We start from the raw sequence: 15,109 nt of genomic DNA on the forward strand, positions 1-15,109 counted from the left end.
ACATTACTTTTAAGAGTGTCTTACTTCATCCTCTATCATGACAATGCTCCATGTCACACATTGCTATTAGTACGGCAATTTCTGTCAAATAAAAACATTACGATGTGTCCTCATCCACCTTATTTACAAGATCTGGCACCATGCAACTTCTGGCTCTTCCCCAAAGTCAAAATGACCATGAAAGGAAAATGTTTTGAATCGATTCAGGACATCAAGGCAGCCATAATAGCGCAACTAAAGACACTCATGAAAGAGGACTTCCAGAACTGCTTCAGAAAGTGGCAAGAACGATGGGATAAGTGTGTTTGAGTGAGGGGGAGTATTTCGAGGGGGACTAATGGTAATGTGTCTTTTACTGTAATACATTTTTGTTTTATTTAAACATTCACTGTATTTCTTGATCATACCTCGTAGAAGCAACAGTATTCTGAAAGTCACTTTAAATGCAGGAAGTTCACTTACCCGACACAGGCCTTGAACACAGATGTCATTAGTTTCAGTTCCACAAGGAGTACCATCAGCAACCTTGTCCTTCAATTGGTAGAAGTTAGTAGTTCCAGCAACCCGACAATAGAGTTTACAGCGATCTTTTATGGCAACTGTAAGAAAAAGTCAAATTTTTGATGTATAATAGTACAGCTGTGTGTTCCTATGTCTCAAAAAAAGTTTTCCATCAAAAAATATTCTAATTACTTACTCCCACTGTACTTTGGAAGCCATCTCACATTAGGGGAAAGACCATTGATGTTGAAATGTTTACCATCAAAATCAGAGCACTGCTTCTCACGAAAGTCTTGCTTGCCTTTTGGACATGAATCAGTATTACATGATCGAAATTTCATCCTGCGGCCCACACAGTACTTTCCTCCGTTTCTTGGCCTAGTCAAATTTATTACATTTTAAAGCACATCAGTACAATATTTTTTCTGCCATTTACTTCTAAAACTGTTCCATTCTTTTCCAGGTTCTGGAAAATCACTGATGTCCCACTAACACTTTATATATAACAGATGTATGTAGCATAGTTTTTAAGCAATTCTATGGCTAATACACTAAAAAAATTAGTGGAGACTGTGGCGTGGAGGGTAGAAATATTATCTTATTTATGACTTGATTAACTAACAAGTAACTAATTAATGATGGGAATTTATTTTAAAACTTAAAAATAGGGTTTGCTAATTTTCTGGAAAAGAAAAATGAGCCAACAATGATAACAAAGAACAATAACATCATGTTAAATAAAAAAGAAATATATATGCATCTTTGTCAGGTGTATCCTATTTATCACTCAGTTTAAAGAGTTTCATGGTATCAATCTATATTCACCCATTTCTATTTCCACTTATGCTGGAAAATAAAAAGTCTGTTCTCAGCTTTTTTAAATATAAAGACTTCTAGCATAATTAGCTATTCTAAAATTCAAAGGAACTCAGATTTTATTCAGAGTATGTCACATTTCTGCATTAAAAACTCTTGTTAGTCATCTCCATTGTTTGTAATGATGCAAGGTGAAACTTGAGAGCTTTTCAGGGAGTAACTAATTCACCTGCCAAAATAAACAAGATTCACCTGCTGAAATGGTAGAAAAAAATCTTGTTAATCGACTTTAAGTGAAAAGTGTCATATGGCTTACCAATTTGTATACCGCATAAGAACAGAAACATTATTTACAAATCTTTATGGAAACTTTAAGTTATTTTAAATAGCAATGAGAGGGGATACACTTCAGTACTTATTCAAGCTAGACACTGATGAGTCTATAACATAAAAAGCAGAGAGAAAATATGACATGTCAAATTACACAAAACAGTAAAAAAGTAGTAAGGAAACTACATGTTTTGCCCAGGACAGCCAAGACATAGTTGAAAGGAAAAAGGATCTTTCAAAATTTAAAAATGCCGTTATATTACTGTCATTATAACTATTTCTCAAATTCACACTAAATTACAAAGAAAGAAAATGTCTCTGTCTCAACTCAGATTCTAAAGATTATTTTTCTCTAGGTTTTTTTTTTTTTTTTTAAGGTCTGAATCTACCAAGATATAAAGTAATGTGGCTTAAAGTATTCCAGAAGTTTTCTGAATCTTGAAAACTTACAGACTGACCTCCAGTTTAGAAGTGAATGAAACTGATGTTTATTTTCTGGTGCCTTGAGATAATCTTAATTTACAGTGACATAAAAAAGACATACTCGGGGCGATTACAGAGCCTGGTTGTGCTTTTGATTCCACCTCCACATGTTCTTGAACAAGAACTGTAAGGTCCCCATGGTCCCCATTCACCATCTACAGGACGTGTTTCCATGTCTTTGTTTACACATAGCCCATGGTGGCAATGCTATAAAAATAACACAAAAAGAAATGATTCATGTATAGCTAATCAGAACATCACAGTAATTAAAATAGCAGCATAAAGATCAACAGAATAAAATGTATACAATTTAAAGCAAAATGTTAATTTAGATGTGATTACATTTAACACCGTGTTATGAATATTTACTGAGTATCTACCAGGAAACTCTAAGATCTATGGAATGTAAAAGGAATAAAAATGTTCCTTTGCCTTTAAGATTTAGAGTCTCCCTCAGAGAGGGAAGACCTACACGTATGGGAAAAAACTTAGCTAGTAAAATAAAAAATATTTTTTAAAAAGCAAATATTAGATCAATACAGTATGTGTTAGATTAGTACAGTATGCTTCTGTTTTTTTATGCAAAGTTATCTATCACTCTCTCACTTTTGTAGGGAAACTTCTACTCTATATCAATGCAAGTCTCAATGATCACTTTGCTTCTTACTTTCTTCAAGAAAATAGAACTTACAGAAGAATCTGCCACAATATCCCACCACCCCTTCTACCCATCCAGCAGCGTCTGGGCCTTCCTGCCTATTTGTTTATGAGAAAAATCCAGGATTCTAGCCAATCTCATCCCTTCTCACTACTCAAATCATCATTCCAGCAGTTCTCTCATCTCTCCTACATCATCACTGTCCAGTCTCCACTACAAAAAAACTAATGTGGTTCATGCACAGAAGCCAATCTGTGGACTCGTTGCTCTCAGTCTGTGAGGAGATGAGAACAGAAATTGAGACTAAGCTTTGGGAAACTTTTATAAGATTTTGACAGTAATTTTATGTTTATTAAAGTTAATTGAAAAATTAGCTTATATTTGTTTTATTTTTAATTTTAATTATTTTTATTTATAACAGAAAGTTTACCATCTTAACCATTTTTAAGTGTGCAGTTCAATGGCATTAAGTACATTCACATTGTTGTGCAACTATCACCACCATCTAGCCACAGAACTTCATCTTCCCAAACTGAAACTCTGTGCACATTCAACTGTCACTCCTCATTCTCCTCATTCTCCCCTCCCTCCAGCCCCTGGCAACCACTATTCTATTTTGTTCCTACGAATTTGACTATTCTAGATAGCTCACATAATTGAAATCCTATGGTATTTGGTTTTTTTTGTGTGTGTGTGTGTTTTTTTTTATAACTGGCTTATTTCACTAAGCATAGTGTCCTCAAGGTTCATATATGTTGTCGCATCAGTCAGAATTTTCTTCCTTTAAAAAAGACTGGATCATATGCCATTGTATGTATATACCACATTTTGTTTATTCATTCATCTGTTGATTGACAATTGAGTTACTTCACCTCTTAGCTGCAGTGAATAATGCTGTTATGGACGTGAGTGTACAAATATCTCTTCATGACCCTGTTCTCAATTCTTTTGGCTATATACCCAGAAGTGGTACTGTTGGGTTAGATGATGATTATATTTTTGATTTTTTGAGGAACTGCCATTTTGTTTTTTATGGGAGAATCTGGCTTACATTTTGAATGTCTTATTTCATTCTCGTAGTCTATCTTTTTGTACAAAAGAAGAGATCAGTCTTTCTTTTAAAAAAAGAAAATCGGTTCTTAACTAGAGACAGTTTGAAAAGTACTCCATTAGAATATTCTCATTAACATATAAACATACTCGTTGCTCCCACATTAACAGCAGCAGCACTGTTTTTCCTTAGAACTCGCTTCCCTCACCAGCTACTGTCCTGTTTCTCCTTGAAAGGGTTGTCTATGCTCATTGTCTAACTGTCTCTGCCTATCCTCTCATAACCTCACCCAAGCCAAGCTTTTACGCCCGAGCCTCCAGGAATCTGCTCACATGCAGGTCTCCAACGGCCCTCCACAATGCTATAGCCAACGGCCCGTGCTTAGTCTCCATCTTCACTGACTTAGCGGTATGTGACACAGCTTCTTCCTCCTCCTCTTTCTTTTTCTTCCTCCTCCTCCTCTTCCTTCCCTCCTCCTCCTCCTCCCCCTCCTCCTTTCTCCTTCTTCTTCATCATCATTATTAATTATAAGGCTTATTGGGGTCACAATGGTTATTGGGGTCACAGTAAGGGTACATAGATTTCAGGTGTAAAACTCTGTAATACATCACCTATATATCATATTGTGTGTTCACCACTCAGAGTCAGTTCTCCTTCCATCACCATATATTTGATCTTCTTTTCCCTCATCTCCCACCCCCCTCCCTCCTTACCCTCTGGTAACCCCTAAACTATTGTCTGTGTCTATGAGTTTTTGTTTCTCATTTGTTTGTCTTGTTCCTTCATTGTTTTCAGTTGTGTATCCCATATAACAGTGAAATTATATAAAGTCGAGAATAATTCTTCTTCTTGATACATTATTTTTCTCTTAGTTTCCAGGGCTCCACACATTCTTGGCTTTCTTTCTTCCTTAATGATTACTTTTTCAGTCTCTTTGCTGTTTTTCTTCTTTCCGACCTTTTAATATTAACATTAGTATGTCCCCTTGCTCAGATCTTGGCCCTTTATTCTTCTATGAAAAATCACTCCCAGGCTGACCTCTCCCGAACTCCATACTATATATACAGCTGCTTCCTCATCTTCACTTCAATGGTCTAATAAACATTTCAAACATAGCAACCCCCGCCATACTGAACTCCCACTCTGCCCCCTCAAAATCTGTTAAATTGATGTAAGTCGATCAAATAGCAGGCCTTTAATAAATCTTTGTTGAATGAATGAATCTTATAAGCAAGCTTATTAGAAGGAAAAATACTTTGTGTCCTCCATTAGAACAAATCATGCAATATAAAAAAGCCACAGTAGGAGTGAACAAAATGAAATCTCAGAATAGAATGTACTGTGTGCGTGGTGATTTTGTGAGCATCTTCCAGAAACATGTCAATAATCCCTGCATATTCTCTCTCTTTCTCTCTCCCTCCATCCCTCTCCTTCTACCTCCGTCTTTTCCTCTCTCCTTCACTGTGTGTCTGAGAGATCAGAGCATGAAAAAGATACAATGTTATACTATTCATCATATAGTAAACTCACTGTCAGATCGGTTCACCATGTCTTCATACAAATGAATTTATTAGCAAAAGCATTTAACAGATAGGCTCACATGTAAGATAGTCACAAGATAAATGGACTAAAGAAGAGTGTTAAGACAAAATTACAGAACATTTGTTTAAACTTTCCCTTGAATAAAAGGTCCATTTAATTCTTGGATATTGCTAATGCATAGGGGCTCACTATCTTCAATTAATTTTTAAAAAGGGAATTTAAATCTGTCATGATCCACACATTGTTACCCCAAACACCACCTCTGCTTTTAATCTATTAGGTTGGTGCAAAACTAATTGCGCTTTTTGCAATTTTTTTTTTTAAACCTTTAAACTGCGATTACTTTTGCACTAACCTAATACATGGGCTTTAAAGTAGGTCTCAGTGTCTCATCTCAGTTATCTTAATTGCAACAAATCCATTCCCACCATACCATGTCACCGGGAAAATACTGAAATGGCTAATAAGCACAGGAAAATATGCTTAAGATTGGTAATAATCAGGGAAATGTAAATTAAAATCGCAATGAGATTCCAATTTACATTCACTAGAATGGCTAAAATTTTGTTACAACACTCACAATATCAAAAATTGGAAAGGCATGCAGGGCAACTGGAAGTTTCATATATTGCTTGGAAGTCTAAAACGGCACACACATTTCGGAAAATTGTTTGGTACTCTCTTATGAAGTTAAACATACACCTACACCATGACCCAGCAATTCTACCCTAGCTATGTACCCAAGAGAAATGCAAACATATGCCCACAAGAAGACCTGTACAAAGATGCTCAGAGCAGCTTTGGAAAAACTAAGAATGATCCAAAAGTCAAAGATGAAAATGGGTAAGCAAACTATGGCGCATTTGTACAGCTGAATTACACTGCAATATAAAGGAATGAAGTACTGACGCTCACAATAATGTGGATGAAACTCAAAAACATTATGCTGAACAAAAGAAGACTCAGGTGAGCATCTGGAGTAAGTCTTCTAATATCAACAGCCCCGTAGTATTCAAACTCAAAGAGGTTTCTTTCTCTGTTCACCCTCAGATAATCAGTAACTCTAACAAATGCCTCACCCCCCACCCCCAAGCCAAGTACTAGTAGTGGTCACAAGAAGTGAAGAAAAATAAAGTATTTTAATAATTCTTATCCTCAAAATAGAAATGCTAGATAAATGAACGATACATTTTAAAATTCCGTTCTAGCTTAAATCTATGAACTAAAGAAGTCCAGCAGAATTTGGATCTCAAAATAATTTGAGTGCTAAACCATTTCAATGAGTGCTTCAGCTACTGCCAAACATGGCTGATGTTCCAAACTTTAATAATCAGTTCACGTGTGATGTGAGTGATGGCGGCCAACACATGCCTTTTGATGGAAAAGTGACGCAAGAAAAGGGCAGTAGTTGGTGCAAACATTTCAATGAAGCAACAGGTGGCCAAGGCACAAGTGCAGCCAGTGAACTGAACTCAGGCGGCACTGGCCCACCCGTTGCCCACGACGCGCTCCTTCTTCCCTGGGGTGGCTCAGAGGAGGCTAAGAGACTAACGTTGACTCAGTGCTGACAGCACCGGCCTCCAAGTGAGCCTGATCACTCAACATTGTGTTGGCGGATTTACACGAGTTAATGACTGATGTTAGGATGGTAAAGATGGAGTACGGTGGGTAGTTTATTTCAGGGATAACATGTATGTTAATATGTTTAGAACTAATAGAGATCTGAAGAAGCCACTTAAGACGTTCAGTAGTACTTAACTGAATTTTATGGGAGAAAATGTGTGCCATGGTAATATCCGTGAATATGGGGATTTGCTGAAATATTAGGACCTGTATGTCTGTACTCATTTTTAATAACAAGGCTATAGTTACTTAGATAACTCTATAGCTATGTAATTATTTATAGGACTATATATAAGCTTAATATTCATTTGCTAGGAAAAAAGAGTGAAACTAAAATTTTAATTTACTTGACAACATACTACGTCAGACACACATGACGACAATATTAGCTGAACTAGTACAACAACGGTGGACAGTGAATAATGAAGAGTGTTGAAATGCAGAGTAATCACATCCTTGGATAATCTCTTGATACAAGACTCACCCTTCGAGAAAACCTACCATCCCAGGACCACAGTTTGTTCCATCTGCCAGTGGCATGTGTTGAGTGCGACAGCCCTTGTGAACTCCTTCTGCACTCGTGCACCAGAGCCGCCTGCATTGTTTCTGCACAGTAACAAAAGGCAGGCAAACAAGTGTAAAAATAATGCCACAACCATAAGTTCAATTCAGTATAATGCATCGCTTTATAAGTTGATCTTATAAAGTTCCTGGTTTCACGGTCAGAGCCGGAAATAATCAGCAAAAAAATCTTTACTAAGTTCTTCTCATCATTGATTTTCCCCTGAACACATAAAATGGCAACATTTAGTTTCTAAAAACTTTTAGACTTTCATCATACATTGAACAAAGGGAGAGATGAACTGGAGTGGAAATATTCAAAATTATGTGAGACATTTTTCTGTCTTTGCAAGACATTTTTCTAAAGGACTTTTTGTTGTTAAGTTATTCACAAGGAGTCTCCAAAAGCCCCTTTTGATCCAATGGTGGAATGTATGAATAATGTGCATAGAAATACTGTATAATGTATACTGGTTTCCTTCTTTGTGGATATAATGCAGACTTTCAACTTTTGAACAAAGGGTTCTGAAGTTTTCACAAGAAACGAAAATCCATGGAGGCTCACAGGAGCTATACTCAAGATAGTTCCTTTCTTTTTCTGAATTTAAATTCAAAGTTTATTTAGCGTCTAAATCAAGTAGAGAAGAAATGTATCTTTTATAACAAAAAATTAAGGTAAATCTCCCCCTTCAGATTTATGTTTATAGGCCTATTAAAATTTGTGATTATAAATTTGAGATTTTTAGGAGCAACATTCATTATGCAGAATATGCTTTGTATGTCTCGGCACTCACTATTGCTTTCATTTATTCATTCAACAAGCATTCGTTCTATGGCATATGTGGCAGATCCTTAACTGATCCATAGGGCTATGTCTTTATTTAAATGAATAAATAAGGCTGCATTTCTGGTTCAATGAGACTCACAATCTAGTACTGTATCTAACCTATGAAAGTCCTCAAAATAATTTATAAATAATTTAATGAAAACTAAACAGGCCCCAAAATTCATTCCTTTGAATTCAAATCTATGTCAATTAAAATGTAGTCTATTATATTCCTGGAGCCTTCAATAGAACTCATTATCAAAATACAAAAGTGTCTCTCATAATTTTCTCCCCCATCCCCAAAATAATATCATTTGAAAGTAAATATGTAAATGATTTTAATTTTCAAAAACCTCTGTGTGGCTTTGTTTTCTAAATAGGAATACTGCATTGGGTTTTGTGAGAGTTAATGAAGAATGATTTTTAAGTACCTCACACAGTACCTGGCATATAATGAATACTCAATAAATTTTAGTTTCCCTTTTTTTTAATCCCTTTCTGGCAAACACCAAATTTTTCTAGGAGTTAAAAACTTTTAAGACATATTTAGTTTCCCTTCTGTTCAAGAAAGTAAATGCACATTTTGAAATATATTCTATCGATGACGATGGTAGTTTTCAAACAAAAAGGACAGAATTTTTCTTACCAAATAGGGACACACTTGTGATCCAGGACCAAACATAAGCTCACACTGCTTGTTTACATCATACATTAATCCAGGAAGTTGTAAAGACAGATCATATATTCTTCCATTTGGTTTGTCAAGGAGGCATTCCCCATGACCAGTACTGTACCAATGACAGAAAATAAAATATTGTGAATACATATAGATGCATTTCAGTATAAGATTCTTTGTCACATTTTTCTGTAGCTCTACACTTTCAAAGAGTATCAGTATTTTTTCACAATTTAAAACTGAGCTTATATCAAAATCAGTAAGAAAACCTCAGTTTACAAAGGACTTTTTATGTGTTTGTTCTCATTTGAGCCCCACTTCCTTGAAGATACAATTTAAAAAAAAAATGACAAATCCATCAGAATATAATTTATGAAACATACGTTCATATGTTGCTCACACTACACTTTTAGTCTACTTTGCTCTGCAACAGTAATGCCTTATATCTAATGTCCAAATAGTCAAAATATAAAAATAATTTTTCAAATCATTTGAAAATGTACACTTATAGTTCTAAACAACAACAACAAAAAAAGGAACTTCAAAAAGTATTATGCTGTCTCCACCTCAAAGAGTTTTTTTAAGAAAGGAGTATAACATGCCCACTTTGGGAGCTTGCATTTTGGTTCCACCACTTCCTAGGATACATGGCAGTGAACAAGTTATTTAATGTCCCTGAGCCTAAGTCTACTCATTTGTAAATTGAGAGAAGTATTATAGTATCTACTTTGTAAATTGTTATTAGAGTATGTAACATATTTAAAGGACTTAGAAAAGTGGTAAATAGCAGGAGAAATGTGTTTTTGTTACTCATAGTTTGTCAGGCAATACCCGTCAAAATGTTCAGTCATTCCAGTCGAGTTGAAAGCAATAATTGGTTCCATTGCAGTAATTAAAAAAAAAAAAAAATTGGAAATTTTTACTAGCTAGAAGGACATATCAAATTTTGTCAAAAAAATTAACATGTAACTTTTAAAATCCCCCCTGGAGAGAATCACAATACCCTCCTTCCAAAAACGAGCATATCCACTGATATTTTTCATCAATACCTCAGTTGGCCATTGAACAAAGCTACATGCAAATCATGTATAGGTCAGCAACTCTATGTTGTGCTTTTAAATCAAGCTCCCAAACAAGGATAACCACTGCTGATTTAATTATGGGATATATTTATGAACATATATTCCAGAGCATGGTTTCATTTATCCCATAGTTCTCATAAAGAGAGAGAACTAGAAACTGCAGGAGTTGGTGATTAGAGTATGTAGTAGAAGAAATGAAAGAGTCGTGTGTTTATACAGGAAAGATTACCTGCAAAGAGTTTGGCCTTGTCTTTTGGACAAGTTTTAGTAACTAGGATAGAAACACCATTTGGATAAAAGAAGTCTGGACGTAGAGAAACCTGGTGGGAAATGGAGAATTGAGGCAGAAAAATCTAGAGCTGTCTCCTCTCTTCAGAGCTAGGAAGAGCCTCCAAAAGAATATGTAAACCCAGAGACTCTATTCACATCCCTGTGGCTTTAGAGAGCTATTTGGAGTCTTCATAGTTTGGCATTAGCCATTTTCTGTTCTGCAAGGGCACTTCAAATGAGACACTCAAATTCCTCTGAAAATATAACCTAGTAGCTTCCAAAAATTTTCAAACACATACAAGGTAGCTGTGATTCCTATTAAGTTTCCCCCGAAAAGGAGTTTTCATAATTGAGAGCCCAACTTAATAGGTAGGTCTGAACTACACACTCCCCAAAAAAATTGTTTAGGAGTGAAATACATACAACTCTTTCCATATCTTTAAACGTCCATTTGCATAATGAAAGTGAGCTTAAATCTAAACAATGAAAAAACTAAACAAAAATTGAACCACTTTAAAAAACATACAAATTTCAAATTTTATAGCCTAATAAATGTTCAACAATTTAACTAAAGTAACAAAATCAGACTTACTCTAGGAATTCAGTGATATATTTCTGACTACATTTTGACCAGGTCCAAGGACTGGTGTGGTAATTTAAAGTTGGAGCCATCACATGATATTGATTTTTAATTCCAGTCTCCTTACATTTAAAACTATCATCGTGTGGAACATTAAATCTAAAAGTAAAAACAAACACTTAAAAAAGAATACTAAAATATGTATACAACATTAGTTACAAATCTCTTATATTTATATTATAATGTAAATGCAGATAAATCCAGTTGCACTAGAATTTTTACTTTTAATCTCTCCACAAGGCATTATAAAACTAGGTTACCTTTATGTTTAGAAGCACATCATCTCTGAAATACTGGATTACAACTTTGATAAGTAGCACTGTCTGTTGATATGGTATCTGAATCTAAACAACCAAATATTTGGATCCTGGATCACTTTATCACATAGACAAAGTATTCACGTAAAAATACCTGCAGCTTTCAATATGTATTTATATCCTAGGAGAGGTGGGGAAATATTAAGTAAAGGTGATACCACACTAAATTCTAGACCATTGATTATTCCTATACTATCAAAAGGACTTCTTTAATCCTTAATTCCACACCATTTTATAATATCTGTCTATTGTCTATATAAAACAGCCTAAGTACTGTTTCTGGTCTATAATCAATAAGTGATGATCAATAAACCAGAATAATAAATAATAAAAACATTCCTATAAAGCAACCAAATCTTCACAAGAACAATGATATTAAATAATTAGCTGACCAGCAACAGATCCTACGTATGTTTTGAGGACCCAAGTATAAACTCTCGGTTAGGAGGAACACTGAAACCACCGGATTCAAGTCTTTGCCTGCTGAAATGTGTACTTAAATCAGTCTTTTAATTAATCTACTTACCCATATCCTAAAGACATCTAGAGAGTTTTTTAGAAAGAAAATAAATGGTCTAAGATGGTATTCTCTGCAAGAACAGTCTTCTAAACCAGCAAATAGCGCTTTTCAGACATTACTACAATGCATCTACGGCCCTCAATTATGCTCCTAATCCTATTCCCCACTTTAAGAAACAACTTAAAAATCTGAGCGTGCATCTTGCTGATGCTCAGGAGCTATAACCATTTTAAAAGGGAATTAAAGAGGCACTAATTTAATAAAAACGATCTCCACTTGGAATTGTTCCAGATGAAAACTTTAATATGTCAAGCCATGGCCAGGAAAAGGAAATGTAGTCAAGCTAAGAGAGGCAACTCAAGCTTCAATTTCTTATTAGCAGGTACCAAAGAAATCCCAGGAATCCTGGGGGTACATTTGGAATCATTTTTCAGAGGATGAGTTTGTACAGGGGTTTCTGACTTTCCATGGGAGCTCCCAAGGTGTCACTGGAAATCATGGCCTCCATTCTTAGAGCATAGAACCCCAGTAGAATTTTCAATAGTGCAGGATCAGATAGGAGAACCCCAAATTTTTACAAAAAACTATAGACCTGGGAGAAACACTTTAAAAAAAAATCTTAATTATTAATAAATTCCCATGTGACACATTCTCTGCTGGGGCTCTGAGCTATAAGAGCAAGAAATGAGTAGGTCTTATAAATATTTGGGGGAGTTGCCCAAAACCAGGATCCCCTGTAGGCCCTCCCATAAGATGGTAGAGGACAGTACCTGGTCATGTATAGGATAACAAGGGACAGAGGCCAGAAGTGCTTGTCATGTAATCCAATACAGTAAATGAAATAAAAGAATTCCCAAGTTATAGTTCTTTGTTTAGTCTGTTGATCTGTGCAGCCTGTCTGACCTAACATAGATCACAAAAGAGCCAGAGTTAGCATTTCAGGGGTAAAAATTACACTAAAAATATTTTTTTAAAGATGTAAAGGTGCTAATTATTCAATTGAAGATGGAATTTTAGGCATTCTAAATAGAATGACTAGAAGGCACACTACTGAGCTGACAGAAGGTACTTACATGTGCCCAAGCTCGTGGGCTATCGTAAAAGCCGCACTGAGTCCATTTTCTTCGCTGATAGAGCAGCTCCGTAAAGGATCACACAGGGTACCTAATTCTGCTAACCCTGAAAAATTTCATATTTGTATTTCATCAAAACAGGAAATAGAAGTCATAAAGTAAAAACCAAATTGTAAAGCATTTTACCATTGGCATTATACTGAGAAATGAAAGCAGACTTGGTGGTTAGTGCATGAACGTATTATAAAGTGAAGAAGGAAAAAAAAGTGATTTGTCCGCAGTTGAAGTCTTTTTAGCAAATTTTTGGATTCCTTTACTAAAGAAAATAATCCAAAAATACGGGGTGAGCAAACAATTTTTATAAAACAGGAAAAGGAAAGGAGTATTTGTTGTAGGAAGGATAAAGTTTTAGGTTACATTAGTGTGGATAGTAAGAAAGGCAGAATGGTTAAATTGGTAATAGAACTAATAAAGAAAATAGCATGGAACACTATAAATCTATGAATTTTAATTTTGTAAAGTTTTCAGACAGCATACAATTATTCAATTATCATGATAATTATATGAGTAAATATATGTTATGTGCTTAGAATAGCACCTGGCATTCAATATATGTTAAATATATTATGACATAAAAATTATAAGCACTCAATAATTTTGTAACCATTCAGCAGAAAATGTATTATGTTAACATCTAATCACTCTTATATAAAGAATAATTTGGAATTTGAAAGTGCTGCTGAAAGAGGGAGATAGTATGAACTGGATGGAAACTAAACAGAACAATAATTACAGTCGATGGAATCCTTTAAAAATAATTTAGAATAAGAAATTCAAAATAACTGTTCATTACAACAATCCATATTCCATCAACTAAGTTTCATTTCAATTATTTACTTTTCAATTTAATGTAATACCATGGTTTGGACTATTACTATCTTTCAATATTTGCTTATAACTTATCTGCTCTCCTACAATGATTCCTTTCATAAAAGACAAGAGTTTTTTCATATATAAATAACCAATTTATTACTGTAAAGTTTTCACATTTAGAAATGTCTTAATATAGAGTAGACTTGTATTATCTACTGTGTTTTAGCTCTCTACTCCTATGTATTCTTTTACTCACAAAAGTTAACTACAGTCATTTTTCCTAGCATTTAAGGTAAATGTCCTAACAATTAGAATGTTTTTGTTGTTCTTTAAAAGAAATAGAAGTTAAATTGAGAAATATAAAAATGCTGGAAAAATTCAGACTAATAAGTTCATTAGCCAAACTTTTTTTAACAAAAAGGAAAGGTTTGCTCTCTTTCTGACCCCACAACCAAAAGGCCTGGAGTCAGAATCAAGACTAAAATCAAGCCAAAAAAAAAAAAAAGGAAAGAAAAAAATCTTTAACAACCCTCTGTCCCAAGTATGAGGGAATTATTGTTTTCCTTAAGATTATGAAATAAATATTGTACATGAAATTCTTTAGTCAGTTTTAGTCAATATTATATTTCTCTGTTGTCAGAATAAGTTACAATTGAACACAGTTTTTTGTTTGTTTGTTTTTTCATGAATATCTTGCTATTCCCCATGCTTTCATTAGTATTTTCATACTGTCAAGCGACTCAAATTCCAACATATTCATTTTCAGGGCCATGTAGATATTTGCAACACAATATTGTCCCCGTTACCACCCAATTTTGTTTCATGCTTAAAGATGGATATATTCTAATCTGAAATTTTTAGTCACATAACAGATCTATGCTTTGCATGTGAATAGTGAACAAGCTCAAATATGGTCATAAACAGGCAAAACGAACAAAAAGAGAAGTGAATGTGTATGATGGTACCAAGAGTTGGTTGATGGTTTTTACCTAGATTCACTCAAGCTGATATTGGGTTCTCTAAAAGTGGTCAGAGATAAAGTAACATGGGCCCAAATTTGGTACAGGTTTCTGTGTTTGGAGGTGCAAGGTAAGGGGGCACCTAGTCTAGCCATCTTGAAGAATCAAAACCGTTTTTCAACATACTTTGCAAAACATGCTCAGAGACTAGGGCAATAATACCTGCAAAAGTAGATATATCAGGAAACCTAATAATTATTACCAACAATTTGTTTCATTAATAAGTATACTTAGTTTGTCATTTCCCC

General features: G+C 34.7%; 1 protein-coding gene across 2 annotated transcripts in view; it reads right to left on the reverse strand.

Annotated features, from left to right (window-relative positions):
* ADAMTS20 (ADAM metallopeptidase with thrombospondin type 1 motif 20) overlaps positions 1–15,109 on the reverse strand; it is a 151,303-nt gene that overhangs the window by 81,412 nt on the left and 54,782 nt on the right. For both annotated transcript variants that reach the window (XM_033116193.1, XM_033116192.1), the window contains exons 8-14: positions 12,970–13,075; positions 11,012–11,158; positions 9,038–9,179; positions 7,506–7,610; positions 2,192–2,337; positions 698–879; positions 463–599 (exon numbers count right to left, since the gene is read on the reverse strand). In XM_033116193.1, the coding sequence (XP_032972084.1) occupies positions 463–599; positions 698–879; positions 2,192–2,337; positions 7,506–7,610; positions 9,038–9,179; positions 11,012–11,158; positions 12,970–13,075 (965 nt within the window). The remainder of the gene's footprint in view (positions 1–462; positions 600–697; positions 880–2,191; positions 2,338–7,505; positions 7,611–9,037; positions 9,180–11,011; positions 11,159–12,969; positions 13,076–15,109) is intronic.

The sequence above is a fragment of the Rhinolophus ferrumequinum genome, chromosome 10 (genome assembly GCF_004115265.2).
Source record: "Rhinolophus ferrumequinum isolate MPI-CBG mRhiFer1 chromosome 10, mRhiFer1_v1.p, whole genome shotgun sequence".
Lineage (NCBI taxonomy): Eukaryota > Metazoa > Chordata > Mammalia > Chiroptera > Rhinolophidae > Rhinolophus > Rhinolophus ferrumequinum.